We start from the raw sequence: 25532 nt of genomic DNA, 5'->3' as shown, positions 1-25532 counted from the left end.
TGCATTGTCTTTGAGCTGTACGCCTTTTGGCGTCATCTGGTCGAGCACCATAATGGTCGAGGCTCAAAAGAAAGTCGTCCCTTGGTGTGGACCAATCCGTTTCAAGGACAATGCATATATTATCATAGTATGTTTTTGTTTGCATTTTGACTGCAGGTATTGTGGTTAATGCAGACATGAATCCGTGTAAAAAGGTTTCAGTTTTGTTGCCAGAAAAAAGGGGAAAAACCCTATTCTTATCACCTGGTATCGTCAATAAAAGACATCTCACTGTCCCCAGGTGATGTGCTTGTTAGTTTCGATGTAGTTTCTTTGTTCACCAGAGTTCCTGTGTCCGATACCATTGCAATAATTGAAGATTTGGTCCAACAAGTATTGAATGCTGATGTACCGGCCCTGGTGAGACACTGCCTCACCAATACATACTTCACCTGAAATGAAACATTCTACAAACTGAAGGCACCTCAATGGGTTCTCCCTTATCTCCGGTTGTAGGCAATATTTTCATTTTAAGAAATGAGACGGACGCCATCCAGGCATCCACTCTATACCCGTCCTTGTGGATGAGGTACGTGGATGACACATTTGTCATCTGGCCACATGGCTGACCAGCTCTGAACCAATTCCTCAACCACATCAATTCCATACACCCATCCATCAAATTCACCATGGAGGTAGAAAAGGATGGCATGCTACCTTTCTTGGATGTCCTATTCAAAAACAGAACAGATGGCTCAATGAGTCATTGTCTACAGGAAAATAACCCATCCTGACGCCTACCTAAAACTTGATTCTCAGCACCATCCATTCCAAAAGAATTCCCTCATCAAAACGCTACACCAATAATTGCCTGGTGGGCCTTTGATTGGTGTAGTTGCTTGTCTTTTCCTACATTAACATTAGCTGCCCCACCCATGCTGCTGGCACACTTGGGCTACGCCCATCTCTAAACCCTTATATAAACCTTCTTTGGTTATTTTGGTAAAGTCACGTAGAATGAGAATAAAATAATAAATTGATAAAATAAAATAACAATTTATTATTTTATTCTCATTCTACGTGACTTTACCGAAAGAACCAAAGAAGATGAATCATTGCAGTCACGAAAGCTTTAAACCCTTATATAAAGTTTGCCTTTAGAGGCTAACCCGTTTTACCGATGACCTTTTGTGTTGCGATCGAAACGTCATAGTTTATTTATTTATATTACTGAAAGAACCAATAACAAGTCTACATTATAGACTGCCAGTACGCTCACTCAGGTTAAGAACCAGGCTACAGTCTACATTATAGACTACCAGTACACTCACCCAGCTTAACCATTGCTACAGTCTACATTATAGACTACCAGTACACTCACTCCAATTAAGAACCAAGCTACAGTCTACATTAGTGTTTTCATTCACTTCATTATTTTATTTATCTAAGTGCCTGTTTTCTCCATTCTATTGCAAAGTGCAGCCTTTAAAAAATTATGTCACTTTTGTTTCTTGTGTTCATAGCACCACCATTGCCACTGCTGCTGATGCTCCGGATGCTGGCCCGTGCGACCAGGGCAACAACGTGCCCGTGGGTCCAGGGAGTCCCAAGACCCGCTGGCGAAGGGTAAGTAACAGACGGCATTGCCAACTCGGGGGAGGAGGGGGTAGCCAACAAGTATTCATTAAACGTTGGAAGCAATTATATGACGGAAACAGTCGCACAGTCGTTTGTCTGCTACACTGTGAATTATCAGCCGCAGCTAACATGAGTGGTGAGTGATATTTAGAATAGATTCCAGGTCGCCTCGTGAATCAATCCGTAGTGTCGAGCACAGTCACAAATGGTAAAACACTTCCCATGACTTCCGGGTATGACGGTTTTTTATTCATCAATGGATTGACAAAGGGCTGTATATTCCTTATTATTTATAATCTTACAACAGACTTAAACACAAGATCATGAGATAGTCAGAGTGTGGAAAGGAGGAAGATGCATAGTTTGTCGTGTAATATGAGTGTGTGTGGTAGAGCTCAGGTTCAAGTTTCATTTTTTAGGTATAGCCCTGTGAGCCATGCGGCTCTTGAGTCGGGTGCAACCGCAACAAACAAAATATGAAGAGAACATCTAAAAGCGACGACACGCAACAGAGACATCCTTGATAAACCAGCAAATCTTCCAGAAAAAAAAACCCACTGCATTACAACGCTGTGTGCAAAAATCCCAGTGTGATGCAAGTCAAACAATAACAACCATAAGACAATTTAGATTAAAGTTATCAGGCCAACTCCGCACTTCCGCAAGAAACATGGCTTAACCATGTTTTCAAAAACACCAAAATAAAGCTATAAAAACAATCTAACAACAGTAATCAAAGGAACTGCGATTCAAATTTAACAATAAACGATATACATAACATGTACGTAACGGTCAACCTAGTGAATTGAGTCCTTGACATTAGCAGAGGTATCAAGATATAAAATTTATTAGAACTATGGCCGTGGTAATAACTATCCATTATTGATGAGGAAGCCAATGAACAACAGGATGGCTGGAATGAATCAATGATCGTCGCAGCAATCAATTAAATTGCTTCGTGGTGGGTCCATTGAGCTGGGTTTGGGGCAGGAATTAGGTGACCATAACAAAGAAAATTCTAACGTTTACCAAAAGGTATTTTGAACATCGATGCAATCATCGCTTTGCTTATGTTTCCAATACTGACCACTGTCCGTTTAATCTCTCTCCGCTGTATCCCAGTGTCCCCTAGGAAGCTGTACATGCGGACCATTGGATCGTCGAACTCACAGGAACGCGGTACTTCACAGGAAAACCTGTGTAGACGACAATAAAAAGGAGCAGTTAAAGACTTGCAGGTGCAGCAGCCACATCAGCAAAAAACAATTCAACTTAAATTCATGCGCATTGGCTACGAACGGACTCTGGAAATTGACATACCAGAGTCCAGGGCGGGGTCGACTCAGGGCACCTGCTTGGGACAGGAGGTGGAAAAGGAGGCGGTCACGGTGTAGTCCCGGAAGAAGAAAGTCCTCTCGGAGTGAGTAAAAGCAAGCGCAGTGAACAATCTGCAGATGAGTTGCCACTGTAGCTGCACAAACGCACAATCAGCAGACACGCGGCTAGCGGAGCGGGATGCTAGCACGGCACAATCAAGGGGCAGGTCGACGCCGCTGTCCAAACGGACGAGCTGGCCGTTGGTCCACCGTGGGATGCCGTGAGCTGGGACAACTCGGACAGCCGTTCCAGCAGCAGTGACAGGGACATGAATGGTGCTGAGAGTGAGCTGGGATTGACGTATCCCTTTTGACACCAAGGCTGTGCTCACCTAAGACAGAGGCGATTTGAGACGTCATCCCAGAATCAGACCAACCCTCCCATTGAGTTTTCATCCATAGCCCGTCGAGCGAGCGATAATGGTCTGGTTTTCTCAGAGAAGAGAGAAATTGGTGAAGATCTGACATGATCGGCACAATAACGGCTTAAACCCTTGATCAAAAGGGGGTGGTTGGTGAGCCATGACGTTGCCAGAAACCCTGGAGTCAGGCCGAAGTGCAAGTTAAGTAACGAGTGATGAACACAACACAGGGATAAACAATCGTGAAAGGGCTGTATGGTTGTGGCATGGTTGTTGTGGATAGTGGAGGTTATTGAGTGGTTGTGGCTAGCTATGGTTCTTTGCTGTAACAATTGCGATAGCCTTTCTCACATTGTAAACACAAATTATGGTGAACATAATTTATTCCACTATAATCAACTGTGATAAATAGTTGATTACGACTAGCCACATTGCCCCTTATTCTGCATTCTATTGCAGAGTTCAGCCTTTTGACATTTTGCCGCTTTTTTTTTCTTGTGTTCACAGCAAGAAAGATGCCACCATGACTGCCGTGAGCACAGCCACCACCACAAATGTCACCGCCGCTGCTCCAGATAATGACCTCGCCACCAGAGCAAGCACGTGCCCACAGCCCAGGGAGTTCCACGACTCGCTGATGAAAAGTAGCAGACGGCATTGCCAACACGGGGGAGGAGGTGGCAGCCAGAATTCAATGATGAAACGTTTTAAACACTTATATGACGGAACCAGTCACACAATTGTTTCTTTGCTGCACTGTGAATTTTCAGCCACGGCTAACATGAGTGGCGAGTGATATTTAGAACAGATCCCAGGTAGCCTTGTGCACCCACCCGTAGTGACAAGAACAGTGACGAATGGTAAAACACTTCCCATGACTTTCGTGGCAAGGCGGAGGCATTTTCCACTTAGTAATAGATTGACAAAGGGCTGTATATTTGTTATTATCTCAACACTTAAACACAAGATCATAAGATAGAGTATGGAAAGGAGGAACATAAATAGTTTGTCCTCTAATATAATGCGTGTGCATGGTAGAGCTCAGGAAACGGTCAACCTAGTAAATTGAGTCCTTGACATTAGTAGAGGTATCAAGATATTAAATTTATAAGAACTATGGCCGTGGTAATACTATACATTAGTGATGGGGAAGCCAATGAATGACAGGATGGCTGGTCGGAATCAATGAGCATCGCAGCATCAATCAAACAAAGTGCTTCGTGGTGGAACGCATTGAGCAGGGTTGGGGGCAGGAATTCGGTGACCTTACCAATGAAAATTCCAACGTTTACCAAAATAAATTTTGAACATCGATGCAATCATCGCCCTGTCCTCGTGTTTTTAATACTGACCACTGTCCGTTTCATCCCTCTCTGCTGTCTCCCACAGTGTCCCCTCGGAAGCTGCACACGCCGACCTCCAGGTGGACTCCCCAAAGCCACCGACTGTACAAGAGCAGCCGTGCAGTCCTGGAGCAACAGGAGAAGATCAAAGAATATGCACCAGAGCATTGTCATCATCAGCAGCAGCATATTCAGCGCAGCATTTTGAGACAGCAGTCGGCACAGGAGCCGGCACAGGAGCCAGTCGCAGCGAAGATCCATAAGAAGAAAGGCCTCTGGAAGCGACCTAGGACATTCTTCCGCTGATAAATATAATTTTTCCAGAGACCTGTTCGCATCGGAAATGTAAATGTGATTGGTAAGTATTTTTCGTAATGTATCAAGAGTTAAGATTTTAATGTACATTTTTATTGAGGTACTGCGTGCTGCGAATGACAATAAATATTCTGATTCTGACTTACCGCGAGTCCTGATGCTGGCTTTATTGTTGGAAGGGGTGCAATCAGTCAACACAATTCTACACACGGGGCAGGCATGCACACAGACACACAAAGACATAGACGAGGCACGCGCGTACAAATACCCGCCATTCGCCACTGAGTGAGGTGATGTCACCACGCCACCTATGGTAGGCCAGGTGCATTGAGTCCACGTGGAGTATCGAAGGCTCACTGACAGTGGGTCAAGGGATAGACCCAGGTGCAATGGGTTGACTGAGATGACTGACAGATGCACCTCCTGTGCCCCCTGCTGTGCCATCTTGCTGTGTTTTAGCCGCCTGGCTCTCCGTTCGTCGTAAGCGTCGCTCCTTTTCCCTCTGTTGTTGTTGGAAGGCGACGGCCTCCAACTGCCCAGTGGCATCCTTCACGAGTCTCCATAGAGGCCGATCTTGACACTACTCGTACCAGTCTTTGGCAAGTCAACCCAGCTCCATAACCTCCTGTACCGCATCATTCCATCTCTTCTCTAATCCGTACCACGCCTGTTTAGCCCCCTTTATCCGGTGAATAGATGCCTGGTTAAGCCCATTTTGGATCGTAGGCAAGCAGGCCTGAATGTTTCTAAATCGGCGCAGATGTTCCATTAGAGGGGTCCATGTTTCACAAGCATAGAGAAGGGAGGGCATGACTATGGCTGAAAAGACCCGAAGCTTTGGGTGGAGCAACAGATCAGGGTTGTGATAAAATCCACGACCTCCTTGCATAGCATACGAGGTAGTTGACATGTCGTCACCACAGCTGTCACTGCTTAAACCATTTTACAGTTTTGTTTTTCACGCTGTGAGACATGTTTCATGATTCATGTTATCTTCGCAATCATAATTGCAGCCTGTACGAGTACCTTCCTCCGTAAAACCTAATAAAAGTGGGTGTCACCACGCTACACATGTACCAGGCCTACGCCTTGTTTATTTTACTTAAAATGTAACGTATTCGCGTCAAACTTGTAAAATGTACTAATTCCGTTATGAACGCTTTGTCGCAGAATTTAATCAGGCCAACATTTCTGGTCAACGGTGCCACAAAGTGTTCCATTGGTCCGTTTATTACATCGCGTTTCTGAAAACGTATTTATTGACAGAATTGTCAGAACAGATCATCAGGAAAACATTGTTCAGAAACATTTAATTTACATGCGTTCACAGCGTAGGATTGTGATGAGGGTTCAGCAACTAAAAAGTGTATGGCTCCAAACAGCTCAAGGGGTCCTGGATGCATATGGAAAAAAAATAACAGCAGAGCTGTGCCAAATATCTCAATTCACATCCTGATAACAATTAAAAAGCTCACCATTACAATGGCACTGTGCAAAACAAGTCACAACGTATTTAATCATTTGTTTTGTGAAACTTTGTACTATTCTGTAAACTGAGTTAATAATTTACATTTATAAAGCGCCCTTAAACAATCGTTCTCAGGGCGCTATGCATGGGAAGCTGGAACATAGTTTAATGTCAACCAAGGAAAAGTGAGAAAGACATTTTAAACAGATGCGTTTTTAGTCCAAATTTGAAATGTTTTGTCTTGGAAGTCCTGATCTCGAAGGAGCAACGAGTTCCAGAGTTTAGGTGCCGCAATTGCCAAGGCACCGTCACCACCCAAGTGTGACGCCTAGACCATGGGACAATGAGCAATGCACAGTCTAAGAATTTTAATGATCTTGATTAAATGTCTGAAGGAGGTCCTGAATGTGGGGAAGAGAAAGTAAATTTCAACTGCTCCAGCGCATAACGCTTGTAGTCACGTGATGCACCCAAAATAAAATGTATCTGCAGGGCCCCCAATGGGCCCACACCGCCGCTTCCCGTTCCACATTCTCAGTACCGTAGTGTGCTCCGGTGTTGGTAGCTTGTAGAGAGCATCGCAAACATGTAGACACACCGGCGTCAGCGAGCAGCACGCTTCCTGGGACCAACACAGATGCAACACCATGTAGGATATGTCAACGACCTCGCCTGGTATACGGGAGGGGGAGGTGGGGAGGGTGGTGATGGGGGGGGTGTTGGGAGGGTGGTGGTGGGGAGGGTGGTGGTGGGGGGTGGGTGGTGTAGTTTTACATACAAACAAACGTTTTCGAGTGTTGAGTCGTTTGAGAGGGAAACGTACGGGCACAGGAGTATTTTTATATATGTCTTTGTTGCGTTATGCAGGAGGGCACACATGAGCCATGCATCCGGATCATAGTCCTTAAATAAGTATATTAATGTTTTCAGACACTTCAGGATGAAGTTAGTTTTACATGAGTGGTATTTAGTAACTTTGAAAAATTGGTGAACAGGTTATGGTGTTTTCCAAAATAAACAGGTGCGTCTTGGTTAAGTGATTTCTGATGAGATTTATTGTAAAGGTACAGTACGGGTTCATGTGTGTTGTGATCAGATTTTAGTTTTTCAGTTTTTGGGCAGGGAGAGATAGCTCAGGATAAACGTTATTTACAGGTTGTTTTTAGAGTCCTTGCGGCAGAGAGAATGCCCAGGAATATGTAATGTTAGCATTTCTCTCTGGGGTTGGCCTCATTTACAAACTATTCACGGCTGCACATGTGTACAGTATTAAGCTGCATGAGCGATTTAGCGCGGTTTTTTAACTCATTGTAATTCTTCTTGATTTGAAGTTTTCGTGACTGCAAGGGTCCATACTCTTTGGTTCTTTCGATAAAGTCACGTAGGTAAAATTTTTATACGTTAAATAAGATAAAACAAAAATGAAAACTAAATTAAATCACGACGTTTCGGAGGCAATGCAAGCTTCCTTCATCAGGTGACTTTACTGAAAGAACCAAAGAGTATAGATCATTGTAATTCTGTCTGTCCACAGTTATGAGAATTGGGGTAGTGTTAGTAGAGTAGTAATGGGAAACGAAAGAGGGTATAAAGAATATATAATAGATGACAGAAATATGATGAACGATGGACGAATAGAGAGAGATAGGAGGAAGAGAAAGGGAGATGAGGAGGGGATTAAGAGTTAGAAGAGATGATAATGAGGAACAGATTAACTAAACTAGTATTTTTTTTATTTTACCAGCTAAGGCCGACTGAGCTATTAGCTATTTTTTCCAGAAGCCTCCTGGTCACAAATGATACCTCAACGAGGTGGCTTATGTGGAAATGTATAGAAGTCAAATACTCTAAACGCCTGTTTCTAAATGTGGAGGGGAAAACTGGAGAAGAATCCATCCGACCACGGGGAAAGAGACACCGCAAACTCCAAATATACAGCAGCAGGAGTCAGGGTCGGGATCGAACCCATGACCTCCTGTACACCAGGCGAGGTAGTCAACATCTCATAGCCACCGTGGTGATGAGAGACGCAGATTCCAAATATACAGCAGCAGGCGTCAGGGTCGGGATCGAACCAATGACCTCCTGTACACCGGGCGAGGTAGTCAACATCTCATAGTCACCGTGGTAATGAGAGACGCAGATTTCAAATCTAAAGCAGCAGGCGTCAGGGTCAGGAGTTGTTAACACTTCGCCACCGTGGTGGGTGGACGGGGACGGCGAGGTGGGCTGCTGGGTGGTGGGAATTTAAGCATTGAAGAAAGTTGTCCAACGTTTCAGCTGCCGCGCCGGGCTACAGAATCGGCCTCTGGATTGTCAGCCCGCGGTGCGCTGCCAACCATTACACGGCGGGAGATTAAAATTCACGCACAAGCAGTTGTACACACACCTGTAATCTGTGGTCCTCCGTCAACTTAAAATAAGTTTCCCCTCGCCTATTCAGTGCATTTATCACGGGGAAAAAAATATCCCTGCGCAAACGATCGCTCTGCTTTGCAGAGTTTAGTAAGGTTATATTTTTTCGTGTGTATGTGATGTGTTCTCCTCGCATTGCACACGTGTTATCATGTTGATGCACGACCTTGCCATTCGGAACTTGACCGTGTATTGCTTTGTGCATGTTTATTTTGTTGTAACCAGGTTTCTGTAACGAGGTCCCCAATAAAAATGGAACATATATTGGCTCAATGAGTTTTACCCGTTGGCAAAATTAAACCAAATCTTGCCTGAATACGGACATGCAAACATCCATAATTTTTTTGGGTTCTATCGCGTAAATATGAATGTCGTTAAAGCCGCCTCACCCTACACAGATAATTAGTGAGGTTTGTCACGGAAACAGCAACACCGGTGCGTTTGGTGAGTAAACCCACGACATTTCCACGATAAAAAGACGCACAGGAGCATCAGCGATATCGGCAAAACACAATCACGTTCGAGTGTGTGTGTGTGCATCTGCTTACCTGTCAACCCATACGGTTCGCGCGTATTCTTGTACAGGGAAATTGAGTTAAAAAAATGTTGTGTTTCTTCCTTGTGATGAGACCTTTGTGGGATGAACGCTGAGATTTAAAAGGGCACGGGGTGACCAATAAGGTCTGAATTGCTCTGTAATAAGGTAGGGCACTGATAAGGGATTAACAAATATGCATCTGTAAAGATCGTTCAGATCGACGTCGTAGCGAGCGGCCATTGCGAGTCCCCGCCCCCTTCGTTCCGCCCCTCCCCCCCCGGGTCGGCACTGTCCATTGCGGGGGGGGGGGGGGTGACCTCGTGGGAGGATGGGGAGATTGACAGGAGGGGGGGAGGGAGCCCCCCTATTGAGTGGTGGGGGGCCGTCATCTACAGTGGGGGGCCGTCATCTACAGTGGGGGGGGGGGGGGGCATCGGGGGATGTCGGCTTCACGCGAGTCTGCTGAGGTGTGTGGTGAGTGATGGTCGTGAGTGTAGTTTTACTTCGGAGCCCCTCAAACAAACGTTTTGAAGTGTTGAGTAGTTCGAGAGAGGGAAACGTACGGGCACAGGAGGACTATTTTTTATATTTATTTATCTTTGTTGCGTTATGAGCAGGGCACACACAAGCCATGCATCCGGGAAATAGTCCTTAAATACGTATATGAATGTTTTTAGAGACTTCAGGATGAAGTTAGTTTTACATTAGTGGTATTTAGTGTTTTAGATAATTTGGTGAACAAATGTAAGCCATCTGGCTACCATGAGAGATTCGTTCATGAGGCTATCCACATATACAAGCACAGAGACAATTTCAACTGAGAAGATGGATTCTGGCTTAGCAATCATTGCTAGGATTTGATCAACCATTTCAGGTCTTAATTGATTGTTTACGCTTACGGTGGCTTTCGGACAGCACACATTAATTTTTCGTCTCCCCCCTCCTCTTTTCAGAACATAGATGGACTCGTCCTTCTAAACAAATTGTCAAATCGCTGCCCGTGGTGCAAACGTTTTTTAATAAATAAATAAAACCACCGTTTATAAATAACTAATTTATGCAAACCGCCACTTCTTTCAAATTTTTCTTGCCGTTGGTTTTCACACCTGATAATGCCCGTTTGTATTATGGTCGAAACGTCGTGAGAATTTTTATTGTTTTATATATTATATTATTTTATTGTTTCCCTTCAACGTGACTTTACAGAAAGAGCTAAGAATATGAATATAGGTGAGTCTTGGTTAAGTCATTTCTGATGAGATTTATTGTAAAGGTACAGTACGGGTTCATGTGTGTTGTGATCAGATTTTAGTTTATCAGATTTTGAGCAGGGAGAGATAGCTCAGGATAAACGCTATTTACAGGTTGTTTTTAGAGTCCTTGAGGCAGAGAGAATGCCCAGGAATATGTAATGTTAGCATTTCTCTGTGGGGTTGGCCTCATTTACAAACTATTCACGGCTGCACGTGTACAGTATTCAACTGCGTGAGCGATTTGGCGCGGTTTTTTAAACTCATTGTAATTCTAGATTTGAAGTTTTCGTGACTGCAAGGATCCATACTCTTTGGTTCTTTCGGCAAAGTCACGTAGGTAAAAATTAAATACATTAAATAAAATAAAACAAAAATGAAAACTAAATTAAATCACGACGTTTCGGAGGCAACGCAAGCTTCCTTCATCAGGTGACTTTACCGAAAGAACCAAAGAGTATGGATCATTGTAATTCTGTCTGTGGACAGTTATGAGGATTGGGGTAGTGTTAGTAGAGTAGTAATGGGAAACGAAAGAGGGTATAAAGAATATATAATAGATGACAGAAATATGATGAACGAGGGACGAATAGAGAGAGATAGGAGGAAGAGAAAGGGAGATGAGGAGGGGATTAAGAGTTAGAAGAGATGATAATGAGGAACAGATTAACTAAACTAGTATTTATTTTATTTTACCAGCTAGGGCCGACTGAGCTCTATCGTTCCGTCCCTCCCCCCGGTTCGGCACTGTCCATTGCGGGGGGGGGGGGGTGACCTCGTGGGAGGATGGGGAGATTGACAGGAGGGGGAGGGAGCTCCCCTATTGAGTGGTGGGGGGCCGTCATCTACAGTGGGGGGGGGGGCAATTTACGGTGGGGGGCCGTAATCTACAGTGGGGGGAGGGGTGACGACGTGGGAGGATGGGGAGATTGACAGGAGGGGGCCCCCCTAATATACAGCAGCAGGCGTCAGGGTCGGGATCGAACCCACGACCTCCTGCACACCAGGCGAGGTAGTTAACATCACCTAGCCACCGTGATGATGATGATGAGAGAAGGGGTGATATGGGAGGCTATATAGAGGACTAAGATAGACGGCCAGTAAGATTGGGAGAGTAGCGAGGAGTCGTGACTAGGGGCAGGAGACGACGGGGAAGGCAGAGAGTACACAGTGGACGATGTAAATTGTGATCCACTCGTGAAATGTCCCGTTTAGCCGAAGTCAGTGGCCTCTTTTCAGTCCAGACACTCCCCTTTATGTAAAGTATCAGAAACTATCTAAAGCGAACGAAAGCGTGTATTTGCAAAACAACAAAAAACTATTTTAAAGACATCTATACATCACACCATTATTCTGCACACCGAACAGCCGCTTGGGACGTTAATCTTGCAGCACTAAACAATTCAACGGATATCGTCTTCCTAAGTTTGACTCATTTAGAACATCTATGAAGAGAGCGAAATGTTTTAAATTGTGACTGACAGGCAAAGCTCTTACAACCGTGCTCATTTTAACAACCGTGACATTTACACATACAGTATATTGCAAGTTAGATCGTACCGTTTTGTTGCCAACTGCTTTGCATTGTGGACCCGCGTTCAGCGATTGTGAAGACAAGGCTTAAGAGGTTTTTTTGGGTTAGATCGCGTAAATATTAAACCCGCAACCACCGACACAGCAAATTAGTAAGGGTTGCAACGTAAACAGAATGTGGCCAATTCGTTACTGGTACAGCACACCGGTGTGTTGGAGAGCAAATACAGAACATTTACAATCCGAGTACGACGTTTCGCCAGTCATTACAACTAGCTTCGTCAGGCGACAGCCAGATCTGTGGAGAAATTCTATTTTGTTCTTTAAATAGACGGATAGATGTGATGATATCTTGTGATGTGCAAAGGAGGGGGAGATGAAAACATGAATTATAATGGCTATCCGTTGCCGGTTGGGTTATTCATATGGTAATCAGCGTACATTATGCATGCACATAGTTGCGACTTTAACGCCACATTCATATTTACAAGGTCTAACCCAAAAAACCTATATTACAGATATTGGCTGCGAAAGCCTACGTGTTAAACCAAAGCTTAATGGAGCATATTCTTGGTTCTTTCGGTAAAGTCACGTAGACGGAAAACAATGAAATAATACAAATATATTTTTGTTTTATTGTGAAATAAAAAAAAAATGTATTGTTTCCCTTCTACGTGACTTTACCGAAAGAACCAAGAATATTAATTCCTGCAGTCGCGAAAGCTTGAAATCAAAACTTAATAGAGCAGTGAGCGGCCAGGATGTAGGGGGCGGGGCCAGCGTGGAGTGGGCGTGGCCTGCGGATGTGAGACGTCATAAATTTAGCACCCGCCCCCCACACGTGATCAAGCTCAACGGTGACGGCAAGCAATCATCACGCGCGCGCTGCTCGTCCACGTTATTGCTGGCTGACAAAACGGAAGCCTGTTGCTTGTCGAGGGCGGATCAAGAGTTTTAAACATGAAGCAAGGATTAATAATGAGGCTTCTCCGGGCCTACCTAAGTACTCTCTAACTTTCTATCCTCATCTTCATGTGTTTCTCTAAGTACAGTACATGCATTTCGACGTCTGTGTCTCTCTATCTCAGTGTATTTGTGTGCATGTGTTTGTCTCTGAGTGTCTCCATGTCTGTATTTATCTGTGTATCCGTGTCTTTGTGTGTGTATGCATGTCTCTGGGTGTGTTATGCTTATTTTTGTGTCTTTATGTATGTGGATGATTTGTGTCTCCATGTTTGTGTGTCGATGTTTATTCGCGGATAATGTTTTTTTTCACATGACTCCTCTTTTCCTCAAAATTCACGGATAATAAGGTTCCATTCCACAAAAATGTATAGAATAATCCGCAGATAATCCTAGATAATGGGCGTGGCCTGCTGGTATGTGACGTCACATAATTAAGCCCCGCCCCTCACACGTGATCTCACTTCACGGTGACGACACGCAATATCGTAATCACGCACGCTGCTAGTCCACGTTATTCCTGGTTGACAAAACGGGAGCCTGTTGCGTGTCGAGGGGTTTATTAAGGGGTTTCTCAGGGCCTACACAGATACCGGCGCGCGTGTGTTTGTGTGTGCACAAGTGTCTGGCCATGAAAACCACTGATAATGTTGCGTTACCTACAACATAACAGAGTGTCTGCACACACTCAATGTTGCTCAACCATATATCTCTCGTGTGTCTCAGTGCTTCCGTCTATATGTGTCTCTCTACATCTCTGTCTTTGTACTTTACCTTCCTCTCCTTATTTCTACGTGTGTTTCCAAGTCTAGTACCTGCATGTTGCTCAACCATATATCTCTTAGGTGTCTCAGTGCTTCTGTCTATATGTCTCTCGCCATCTCTGTCTTTGTACTTTACCTTTCTCTACTTATCTCTATGTGTGTCTCTTAAGTCCAGTACCTGCATCTCGGTGTCTGTTTGTGTCTCTCGATCTCTGTATTGGTGTGCTTGTGTGTGTCTCTGAATGTCTCCATGTTTCTGTGTGTCTCTATATTTCTCCGTGTATCCATGTCGTTGTGTGTTTATTATGCATGTTTCAGTGGGTATGTTCTGTCTGTTTTTGTGTCTTTACGTATTTCCGCGTGTGTCCATGTTTGTGTATCTGGATAATATGATGTATGTTTCACGTGACTCTTATCCGCAAAATTTACGGATAATAGGGTTACATAATACGATGTACTCTTGGATTCCTTCCATTCCTTGGCTGCTACACCACTAATATTTTCGACCTTCCGTAATTTCTTATGGTGACAGGTCCTGCCAAAGCCCACCAAATTGTTGTAATTAGTTGCATATGGGTGCCCGACCCTATGCATATCAGTAATCACATTCTGGAAAATACCAATTAATTTCAATTACCCATGAACCTGACGTTTTTAGACTATGAAAAGGCATTCTACTCAGAAATATCAATATGCATATTCGGAGGGAAATCAGACAAGCTGACACTTTTCCCAGAATTATTCACAGTGAAATTAGGAAAATATAATTTAATTGGAGAAACATACACATACAGTAGAACCCCACTTAACGACCACCCCGGTTGACAACTAACAACGGACCTCCATAGAGCCCATTGTGTATTGTATAGTGTAGTGTATAGTAGCGGAGTGTATAGTAGTGTAGGGCCTCCATAGAGCCCAATGTGTTCGCTTACCGACCATTCCTATGTCAACGATGGGCGTACGACGAGCACGCGACTGCTCATTTCGGCCAATCGGCAAGCTTCAAAGTGATCTGACCAGGCCTCGGCCAATCAGTGATGTCTATTCATGAGCATTGGGAATTGTTTACATTTGGTGTTGGCTGCCTTTGAAGTGGAAACATATCTTTTGAATTCTTGGTGTACTTTATTTTCCTATACTCGCTTCACGACCAAATCACTTAACAACCGGTTTCATAGAACCAATTACCGTCGTTAAGAGGGCTTCTATTGTTTTTATTAATGGAGAAAATATAAACCATCTCGTCATAAGAATGTGTAATAGCCTCCTTTGGCTCAGGGCTGTAAACGGGAGATGATCACTGCCCCAATTCTCATTTTAGCAGGAACTCAGTTTGGCCCAACATTTCTCATTCTCAGAGATGTTATTTTGAAAAATAACCACCTAAAAACTATGTCGCAAAAAAAACTGCTGTATTTATGCTACTCACCACTTTTTTATAACTAACCCTATCCTTCCCTTCTTTATGGCTGCAGGATTCCCGCTTAGCAGGGAACTGGAACCAAAGAATGTGCACATTGTTAAGACATATGTAATTATGGAGCAATATATCGGCTGGGGGCTGCATTTCGTACAGCGCGGAGAATATATACAACTGGTTTCACTTACTCCTGGAAGTTATGCTCAACGAAACGGAATACTGCAGCCAGGTAAGACACTGCACACATGCACGGGCCAAGCAAGTACTGCGATATGAGGTGTAGGGATGCCCATTATGTTTTTGATGTTTTTTTAAAACAACAGTACATCAGACGTGGCCAAGTGGTTCAGAGGTCAGAACACTGAACTGAGAGCCTTTGAGATCCTGAATTCAGATCTGGGTTTCAGCTGCCTGTGACTAAAACAGGTTTGGTCTCAGCTCGGTCAACAATGATGACATGTTTGGTAACATCACGTGAAATTTGGTGTTAAAATTATTCTGATGAAATTCGAGCACAGAGACTGATGAGGCAAGTTCTAATAGTGGGCACCTATGAAGAGTTGTACATTGGCGTGGTGAGCACCTCACCCAGCCACATTTGTATTCCCAATGCTGATGTTTACACAATGCACCAGGTGCTCATTTAAGATGGAATTGATCTCGGAAAGGCCCAGGACACCATTTAGATATCATTCATTACAGTTGATGTCACTGGATTTATGGTGCAGTGCGTAAATCCCTGCACCACTGCTCCAAACACGTGGCAATTTCCATTCACCACGACACTTGTGTGAGGCTATATATATTTCAAGGTCGTTGTTGTGTCCACACAACATCACCCGGTATTCACCACTAAGTGTCAGTGACATCACCACGGCGCCTGTGCCAGGCCAGATGCACTTTGAGGCCATGTAAAGTGTCGAAGGTTCGCTGACTGGAGGTCACCTGACACAACCAGGTGCCATGGTTTGACTGAGATACCTGGCAGATGCACCAGCTGACCTCCCTCCTGTGCCAACTTACCGCATTTTAGCTGCCTGGCACTCTGCTAGTCATTGTGAGCGTCGCTCCTCTGCCCTCCGTTGTTGTTGGAGGGCGACTGCCTCCAACTGCCTGGGTAGCGTCCTTCATGAGCTTCCTCCAAAGAGGACGATCTTGACACCGCTGGTACCAGTCTTTGGCGAATCCACTCAGCTCCACATCAGCCCATCTATTTTCCAGCCCGTGTTGTGCCCGTTTAGCCCCCTCTATCTGGCCAAACAGAAGATGCTTAGGCATACAGTGGCTGGACATGTCAGCTACATGACCCAGCTAACGCAGCCTTACCTTCCAGAGGAGCTCACTGATAGAATTTGTAAGCTCCTCACGCAATACAGCTTGGTTAAACGCAGGATGGATCATAGGCAGGCCAGCCTGAATTTTCTACCTGGCATAGATGTTCCATTAGAGGGATCCACGTTTCACAAGCATAGATAAGGGAGGGCATGACTAGCCGTCAAGCTTTGTGTAGAGCGATAGACCAGGACACTTCCACACAACAGTATGCAGGCAATTAAAAGATAATGCCGCCTAACTGATTCGGAGTGAGACCTCACCTGTCAAACCAGAGCTAGTCATAAGCATACTTCCCAGGTATGGAAAACTCTCCACTCTCTCCACAACTACTCCATCACCAGTGGGAAGTTGATGGGCTGAATTGTTTGATGGCACAAAATACCCAGGCAGATGCTTAGTTTCGGTGAGGCTGATGGTAAGACGTCACCTCTTAGTGGCACACTCCAGGTATAGCAGCAGTGTCTCCAACTCCTCTGAGTGAACAGCAATTACCCACGACAGCCTGGAACTTAAGAGCTTCCCATACCTCACCGCCACACTCCCCCACCGCCTTCATTATTTTGTTCAAAGAAAGTGCCACTCCTTGTGGTTTGGCAGTTTACTGCCCCGAGTGGAAAACAGTTCACTCATGATAACTGGAGCCAGAACCGATATACTGGACCTCGTGTATTCCACAGAGGTCCAGGTGGTACCCGTCCATATCCTGCCAAAGGAGTTGCAGCCTCACCTCTGCAATGATAATTTGAACATTCCACGTGGCCAATCGCAGCAATAACCTGTTCCTGGAGGAACCCCAAGATGGGGGGGGGGGGGGGGGGGGGGGTGGGGTTCATTCCATCTCTGCCAAATGAAGTTTGGCCAGTAGGCGTCATAAACACTTGTCCTCTGGGGCCTCCAGCATGAGCTTATTTCAGTGTTTCCACCGTGGTGCTTGGTAGAACAAGTGCAGCCCCTCGCACACACATGTCCATACAAAGACGTACATACAAGCACATGCACAAACATGAGCTAATTAGCAGATGAACGTTGTGTCTGTTTCACTCCACAGGAGATGTGCTGTTCAAGGTGGGGAAGGCAAAATTGCTTGGCTTCAGACTCTTACACATCTCATCCATGGTGAACGCGATAAAGACTGGTACTGCTATACGCGTCACTGTGTACAGGAACTTCATCCCACTGCTGGGGCAATGGTACGTTCGATGCATATAATCACTAACTTATGCATTTCATTCCCATGCTCACCTGTTTAGTATATTTGAATTTGAAATTATCGTAGCACTAGTGGAGGTTTTTAAATATTATTTGGCATAGATATAAAATCCTTTTCTGTTGATTTTCCACGCAAGATAATCCTCCCTTGCACCATGAACACCAAAACTGAAAGGTGGGCATTTCCTGAAAAGCGGGCATAGCCAAGTGCCAAATGTGTGGTTTGGATTAAAGGTAGGGTATTGGGAGGTCTCATACCTCCTGTCGATTTAGGAAATTGGTTAGGTTCATTGGGTAGACAAGTCCTCGTGGCTGCTTGGCTAGTTGATTGTGACTAGCTACTTGCCCGTTTTCTCCATTCTATTGCAAAGTTCAGCCTTTTGACATTCTTGCCACTTTTTTTTGTCGTGTGTTCACAGCACCACCAATACCACTGCTGCTGTTGCTGCTCCGGATGCTGGCCATGCGACCAGGGCAACAACGTGCTCGCGGTGCAGGGCGTCCCACTACCCGCTGGGGAAGGGTAAGTAGCAGACAGCATTGCCCACTCGGGGGAGGAGGGGGTAGCCAAAATGTATTCATTAAACGTTGGAAACAATTTAATATATTTCTTATTAGTATTTATTATCTTACCTCACTTAAACACAATATCAAAATATAGTCAATCATAGTGCGGAAAGAAGGAGGAAGATACATAGTTTGTCTTGTAATATGATGAGTGTGGATGGTAGAGCTCAGGTAACGGTCAACCTTGTGAATTGAGTCCTTGATATGAGCACAAGTATCAAGATGTGAAATTTATGAGAACTATGGCCGTGGTAGTACCTATACATTAATAATGAGGAAACGAATGAATGACAGAGGATTGCTGGCATGAATAAATGAGCGCCGCAACATCAATCAATCAAAGTGCTTCGTGGTGGATCCATTGAGCAGGGTTGGGGGCAGGAATTAGGTGACCTTCCCAAAGAAAATTCCAACTTTTACCAAAAGGTATTTTGAACATCGATGCAATCATTGCTCTGTGCTTGTGTTTCCAATACTGACCACTGTCCGTTTAATATCTCTCCACTCTTTCCCCCACAGTGTCCCCACGGAAACTGTCCATGCAGACCACTGGACCGTCTGCTCACAGCAAAGTGGTACTTCACGGGAACACTTGTGCAGACCATAATAAAAAGGAACAGTTTAAAAAAGACTTACAGGAGGAGCAGCAGCCACATCAGCAAAAGCAGAAAAAGTGAGTAAAAGCAAGCACAGTAAACAGTCTGCAGATGCGTTGCCACTGCAGCTGCACAAACGCACAATCAGCAGACACACGGCTAGCGGAGAGGGATTCTAGCACGGCACAATCAAGGGGCAGGTCGACGCCGCTGTCCAAACGGACGAGCTGGCCGTTGATCCACTGTGGGATGCCGTGAGCTGGGACAACTCGGACAGCCGTTCCAGCAGACACAGAGGAAAATTCGAGACGTCATGCCAGAATCAGACCAACCCTCCCATTGAGTTTTCATCCCTAGCCCATCTAGCGAGCGATAATGGTTGGTTTTCTCAGAGGAGAGAGAAATTGGTGAAGATCTGACATGATGGGCACAATAACACCTTAAACCCTTGATCAAAAGGGGGTGGTTGGTGAGCCATGACATTGCCAGAAACCCTGGAGAGTCAGGCCGCATTGTAGGTGAAGTAACGAGTGATGAACACAACGTAGGGATAAAAAATCGTCAAAGGGCTGCTACAAAGTGTTTTGAGGAATAGGTCAGCTTGCATAGTGATTATAACTTGGGAAAACCTCCAGCTCCATATGAATAGCAGTTGTGTACGGTTGTGTCATGGTTGTTGTGGATAGTGTAGGTTATTGAGTGGTTGTGGCTAGCTATGGTTCTTTACTGTAAGAATTGCGATAGCCTTTCTCACATAGTAAACGTAATTTATGGTGAACATAATTTATTACACTCTATTAAACTATGATAAACTGATAGTTGATTACAACTAGCTACTTTGCCCTTATTCTGTATTCTATTGTGGAGTTCAGCCTTTTGACATTCTTGCCGCTTATTGTTTCTTGTGTTCACAGCAAGGAACATGCTACCATGACAGCCGTGAGCACCACCACCAATGTCACTGCTGCTGCTCCGGATAATGGCCTCACCACCAGAGCAAGCACATCCCCACAGGCCAGGGAGTCCCATAACTCGCTGATGAAGAGTAAGTAGCAAACGGCATTGCCAACTCGGGGGAGGATGGGGCAGCCAGAATTAATTGATTAAACGTTTGAAACAATGATTTGACTGAAACAGTTTCAAAGTTGTTTCTGTGCTGCACTGCGAATTATGAGCTGCGGCTAACATGAGTGGTGAGTTATATTTAAAACAGATTCCAGGTTGTATTTTGCACCCACCTGCAGTGACGAGCACAGTGACGAATGGTAAAATACTTCCCATGACTTTCGTGGCATGGGGGAGGTGTTGGTAATGGATTGACAAAGGGCTATATATTTCTAATTATTTATGATCTTACAACAGACTTAAACACAAGATCATAAGATAGTCAAACAGAGTGTGGAAAGAAAGAGGAAGATAGTTTGTCCTCTAATATAATGTGTGTGCATGGTAGAGTTCAGGAAAGGGTCAACCTAGTAAATTGAGTCCTTGACATTAGCAGATAGATCAAGATATTAAATTTATGATAACTATGGCCATGGTAATAACTATCCATTATTGATGAGGAAGCCAATGAACGACAGGATTGCTGGCAAAAATCAATGAGCGCCGCAACATCTATCAATCAAAGTGCTTCGTCGTGGATCTATTGAGCAGGGTTGGGGGCAGGAATTAGGTGACCTTACCAAAGAAAATTTCAACGTTTGCCAAAAGGTATTTTGAACATCGATGCATTCATCGCTCTGTGCTTGTTTCCAATACTGACCACTGTCCGTTTAATCTCTCTCTGCTCTGTCTCCCACAGTGTCCCCTGGGAAAGACTTGCAGGAGCAGCAGCAGCCGCATCAGCTCAAGCAGAAAAAAACAATTCAGCTTGAATTCATGCGCGTTGGCTACGAGCGGACTGTGGAAATTGACATTCCAGAGTCCATGGTGGGGTCGACTCAGGGACAGAAGGTGGAAAAGGAGGCGGTCACGGTGCAGTCCCGGAAGAAGGAAGTCCTCTCGCAGTGAGTAAAAGCAAGCACAGTGAAAAATCTGCAGATGCTTTGCCACTGCAGCTGAACAAACGCACAATCAGCAGACACACGGCTAGCGGAGCGGGATGCTAGCACGGCACAATCAAGGGGCAGGTCGACGCCGCTGTCCAAACGGACGAGCTGGCCGGTGATCCACCGTGGGATGCCGTGAGCTGGGACAACTCAGACAGCCGTTCCAGCAGCAGTGACAGGGACATGAATGGTGCTGAGAGTGAGCTGGGATTGACGTATCTCTTTTGAAAGCTAGGCTGTGCTCACCTCAGCAGACACAGAGGCGAATTCGAGATGTCATCCCGGAATCAGACCAACCCTCTCATTGAGTTTTCATCCCTAGCCTGTCTAGCGAGTGATAATGGTCTGGGTTTTCTCAGAGGAGAGAGAAATTGGTGAAGATCTGGCATGATGGGCACAATAACGCCTTAAACCCTTAATCAAACGGGGGTGGTTGGTGAGCCATGACATTGCCAGAAACCCTGGAGTCAGGCCGCAGTGCAGGTTAAGTAACGAGTGATGAACACAACGCAGGGATAAGCAATCGTTAAAGGGCTGCTGCAAAGTGTTTTGAGGAATAGCAGTCCACTTGCATCGTGATTACAGCTTGGGAAGACATTCAGCTACATATGAATAACAGTTGTGTACGGTTGTGGCATGGTTGTTGTGGATAGTGAAGGTTATTGAGTGGTTGTGGCTATGGTTCTTTGTTGTAAGAATTGCGATAGCCTTTCTCACATGGTAAACATAATTTATGGTGAATATAATTTATTCCACTATAATCAACTATGATAAACTAATAGTTGATTACGACTAGCTACTTGCCCCTTATTCTGCATTCTAATGCAGAGTTCAGCCTTTTGACATTCTTGCCGCTTGTTGTTTCTTGTGTTCACAGCAAGGAAGATACCACCACGACTGCCGTGAGCACCGCCACCACCACCACCACCACCAATGTCACCGCCGCTGCTCGGGATAATGACCCCGCCATCAGAGCATGCACGTGCCAACAGCCCAGGAAGTTCCACGACTCGCTGATAAAGAGTAAGAAGCAGACGGCTTTGCCAACTGAGGGGAAAAGGGGGCAGCCAGAATGAATTAATTAATCGTCTGAAACAATTTTATATATATTTGTTATTATTTATGATCTTACAACACTTAAACACAAGATCAAAAGATAGTCAAGCAGAGTGTGGAAAGAAGGAGGAAGATACGTAGTTTGTCCTCTAATATAGTGTGTGTGTATGGTAGAGCTCAGAAAACGGTCAACCTAGTAAATTGAGTCCTTGACATTAGCAGAGGTATCAAGATATTAAATTTATGACTATGGCTGTGGTAATAACTATCCATTATTGATGAGGAAGCCAATGAACAACAGGATGGCTGGCATGAATCAATGATCGTCACAGCATCAATCAATCAAAGTGCTTCGTCGTGGATCTTTTGAGCAGGGTTGGGGGCAGGAATTAGGTGACCTTACCAAAGAAAATTTCAACGTTTGCCAAAAGGTATTTTGAACATCGATGTAATCATCGCTCTGTGCTTGTGTTTCCAATACTGACCACTGTCCGTTTAATCTCTCTCTGCTCTGTCTCCCACAGTGTCCCCTGGGAAAGACTTGCAGGAGCAGCAACAGCCGCATCAGCTAAAGCAGAAAAAAACAATTCAGCTTGAATTCATGCGCGTTGGCTACGAGCGGACTGTGGAAATTGACATTCCAGAGTCCATGGTGGGGTCAACTCAGGGACAGAAGATGGAAAAGGAGGCGGTCACGGTGCAGTCCCGGAAGAAGGAAGTCCTCTCGCAGTGAGTAAAAGCAAGCACAGTGAAAAATCTGCAGATGCTTTGCCACTGCAGCTGAACAAACGCACAATCAGCAGACACACGGCTAGCGGAGCGGGATGCTAGCACGGCACAATCAAGGGGCAGGTCGACGCCGCTGTCCAAACGGACGAGTTGGCCATTGATCCACCGTGGGATGCCGTGAGCTGGGAGAACTCGGACAGCCGTTCCAGCAGCAGTGACAGGGACATAATGGTGCTGAGAGTGAGCTGGGATTGACGTATCTTTTGAAAGCAAGGCTGTGCTCACCTCAGCAGACACAGAGGCGAATTTGAGACGTCATGCCGGAATCAGACCAACCCTCCTATTGAGTTTTCATCCCTAGCCCTTCGAGCGAGTGATAATGGTCTGGGTTTTCTCAGAGGAGAGAGAAATTGGTGAAGATCTGACATGATGGGCACAATAACACCTTAAACCCTTGATCAAAAGGGGGTGGTTGGTGAGCCATGACATTGCCAGATACCCTGGAGAGTCAGGCCGCAGTGTAGGTGAAGTAATGAGTGATGAACACAACGCAGGGATAAACAATGGTTAAAGGGCTGCTGCAAAGTGTTTTGAGGAACAGAGGTCCACTTGCGTCATGATTACAGCTTGGGAAGACCTCCAGCTACATATGAATAACAGTTGTGTACGGTTGTGGCATGGTTGTTGTGGATAGTGGAGGTTATTGAGTGGTTGTAGCTATGCTTCTTTGTTGTTAGAATTGCGATAGCCTTTCTCACATGGTAAACATAATTTATGGTAAACATTATTTATTCCACTATAATCAACTATGATAAACTAATAGTTGATTACGACTAGCTACTTGCCCCTTATTCTGCATTCTATTGCAGAGTTCAGCCTTTTGACATTCTTGCCGCTTGTTGTTTCTTGTGTTCACAGCAAGGAAGATGCCACCACGACTGCCGTGAGCGCCGCCACCACCACCACCAATGTCACCGCCGCTGCTCGTGATAATGACCCCGCCATCAGAGCATGCACGTGCCCACATCCCAGGGAGTTTCACGACTCGCTGATAGAGAGTAAGTAGCAGTCGGCATTGCCAACTCGGGGGGGGGGGAGGGGGCAGCCAGACTGAATTAATTAATCGTTTGAAACAATATGATGGAAACAGTTGCAAAGTTGTTTCTGTGCTGCACTGTGAATTGAGCCACAGCTAACATGAGTGGTGAGTGATATTTAGGACAGATCCTGGGTTGCGTTGTGCACCCACCTGCAGTGAAAAGCACAGTGACGAAGAGTATAACCCTTCCCATGACTTTCGTGGCATGGGGGAGGTATTTTTCAATAAGTAATGGATTGACAAAGGGCTGTATATTTCTTATTACTTATCTTACAACACTTAAGCACAAGATCATAAGATAGTGCAACAGAGTGTGCAAAGAAGGATGAAGGTAGTTTGTCCTCTAATATGATGAGTGTGTATGGTCGAGCTCAGGAAATGGTCAACCAAGTAAATTGAGTCCTTGACATTAGCAGATGTATCCAGATGTAACATTTATGACAACTATGGCCGTGGTAATAACTATGCATTAGTGATGAGGAAGCCAATGAATGACAGGATGGCTTGCATGAATCAATGAGCGCCGCAGCATCAATCACTCAATCAAAGTGCTTCATGGTGGATCCATTGAGCAGGGTTGTGTAGGAATTAGGTAACTTTACCAAAGAAAATTCCAACGTTTACCAAAAGCTATTTTGAACATCGATGCAATCAACGCTCGGCACTTGTGTTTCCAATATTGACCCCTGTCGGTTTCTTCCCTCTCTGCTCTGTCTACCACAGTGCCCGCTGTGAAGCTGTACGCACCAACCAGCAGGTGGACTCTCCAAAGCCACCTACTGTACAAGAGCAGCCGTGCAGTCCTCGAGCAACAGGATCTCAAAGAATATGCACAGTGGCAATATCAGCAGCAGCAGGAGCATATTCAGCGCAGCTCTTTGAGACAGGAGCGGGCACAGGAGCGGGCGCAGGAGCGGGCACAGAAGCGGGCGCAGGAGCGGGCACAGGAGCGGGCGCAGGAGCCGGCGCAGGAGCCATCGCAGGAGCGGACACAGGAGCCATCGCAGGAGCCGGCGCAGGAGCCGTCGCAGGAGCGGACACAGGAGCGGACACAGGAGCGGGCGCAGGAGCCGGCGCAGGAGCCGGCGCAGGAGCGGGCACAGGAGCCGATCGCCGCCAAGATCCACAAGAAGAGAGGCCTCTGGAAGCGACTTAGGACATTCTTCTGCTGTTGAATATAATTTTTTACAGAGACCTCTTCGCATCTGAAATGGATGTGGATACAGCCACATTTGTCGATGTGATTTGTAAATATTTTTCATAATGTATCAAGAGTTAAGATTATAATGTACATTTTTTTATTGAGGTACTGTTTGTTGCGAATGTAAATAAATATTCTGATTCTGACTTACCGTGAGTCCTGATGCTGGCTTTATTGTCGGAAGGGGTGCAATCAGTCAACACAATTGTACACACGGGGCAGGCATGCACACGCACACATAAAGAGATACACGGGGCACGCGCGTACAAATACCTGCCATTCGCCACTAAGTGACGGTGATGTCACCACGCTGCCTGTGGTA

At 45.3% G+C, this 25532-nt stretch overlaps 1 protein-coding gene and 1 long non-coding RNA gene across 5 annotated transcripts; one reads left to right on the top strand and one right to left on the bottom strand.

The window, feature by feature from the left end:
* Nucleotides 1-1844: 1844 nt before the first annotated feature.
* Nucleotides 1845-12339, bottom strand: LOC142905351 (uncharacterized). 3 transcript variants are annotated; one of them, XR_012929549.1, is made up of 6 exons: nucleotides 9445-9704; nucleotides 7023-7103; nucleotides 5160-5215; nucleotides 4708-4824; nucleotides 2938-3088; nucleotides 1845-2813 (listed from the first exon to the last, which is right to left on the bottom strand). It is a non-coding gene; the product is annotated as an uncharacterized LOC142905351 (long non-coding RNA). The 3 variants fall into 3 exon arrangements; XR_012929550.1 differs by lacking the exon at nucleotides 9445-9704 and adding an exon at nucleotides 12245-12339 and having other exon boundaries at nucleotides 2938-4824; XR_012929548.1 differs by having other exon boundaries at nucleotides 2938-4824.
* Nucleotides 10488-25360, top strand: LOC142905396 (uncharacterized). Of its 2 annotated transcripts, none has more exons than XM_076051950.1 (11): nucleotides 10488-10664; nucleotides 15423-15596; nucleotides 17751-17892; nucleotides 18331-18434; nucleotides 18998-19151; nucleotides 19989-20119; nucleotides 20879-21083; nucleotides 22003-22148; nucleotides 22706-22910; nucleotides 23829-23968; nucleotides 24733-25360. In XM_076051950.1, the coding sequence occupies exons 1-11, from the start codon at nucleotides 10655-10657 to the stop codon at nucleotides 25182-25184; spliced, it is 1863 nt and encodes a 620-aa protein (XP_075908065.1). In that variant the 5' UTR covers nucleotides 10488-10654; the 3' UTR covers nucleotides 25185-25360. The 2 variants fall into 2 exon arrangements, with proteins under 2 accessions (XP_075908065.1, XP_075908064.1); XM_076051949.1 differs by lacking the exon at nucleotides 10488-10664 and adding an exon at nucleotides 12955-13220.
* The last annotated feature ends 172 nt before the right edge of the window (nucleotides 25361-25532 follow it).

The sequence above is a fragment of the Petromyzon marinus genome, chromosome 53, assembly GCF_048934315.1.
Source record: "Petromyzon marinus isolate PM22_M1 ecotype Great Lakes invasive population chromosome 53, UKy_Petmar_22M1.pri1.0, whole genome shotgun sequence".
Classification (NCBI taxonomy): domain Eukaryota; kingdom Metazoa; phylum Chordata; class Hyperoartia; order Petromyzontiformes; family Petromyzontidae; genus Petromyzon; species Petromyzon marinus.
The sequence above is the reverse complement of the archived record's forward strand: the minus strand, read 5'-3'. Positions and strand labels throughout refer to the sequence as shown.

Coding starts and splice junctions, on each gene's coding strand:
- LOC142905396 (XM_076051949.1), top strand. CDS start 13,178: ATGAAGCAAGGATTAATAATGAGGCTTCTCCGGGCCTACCTAA. Junction 13,221..15,422: donor GCTTCTCCGGGCCTACCTAA/GTACTCTCTAAC, acceptor TTATGGCTGCAG/GATTCCCGCTTAGCAGGGAA. Junction 19,152..19,988: donor CATCAGCAAAAGCAGAAAAA/GTGAGTAAAAGC, acceptor TTGTGTTCACAG/CAAGGAACATGCTACCATGA.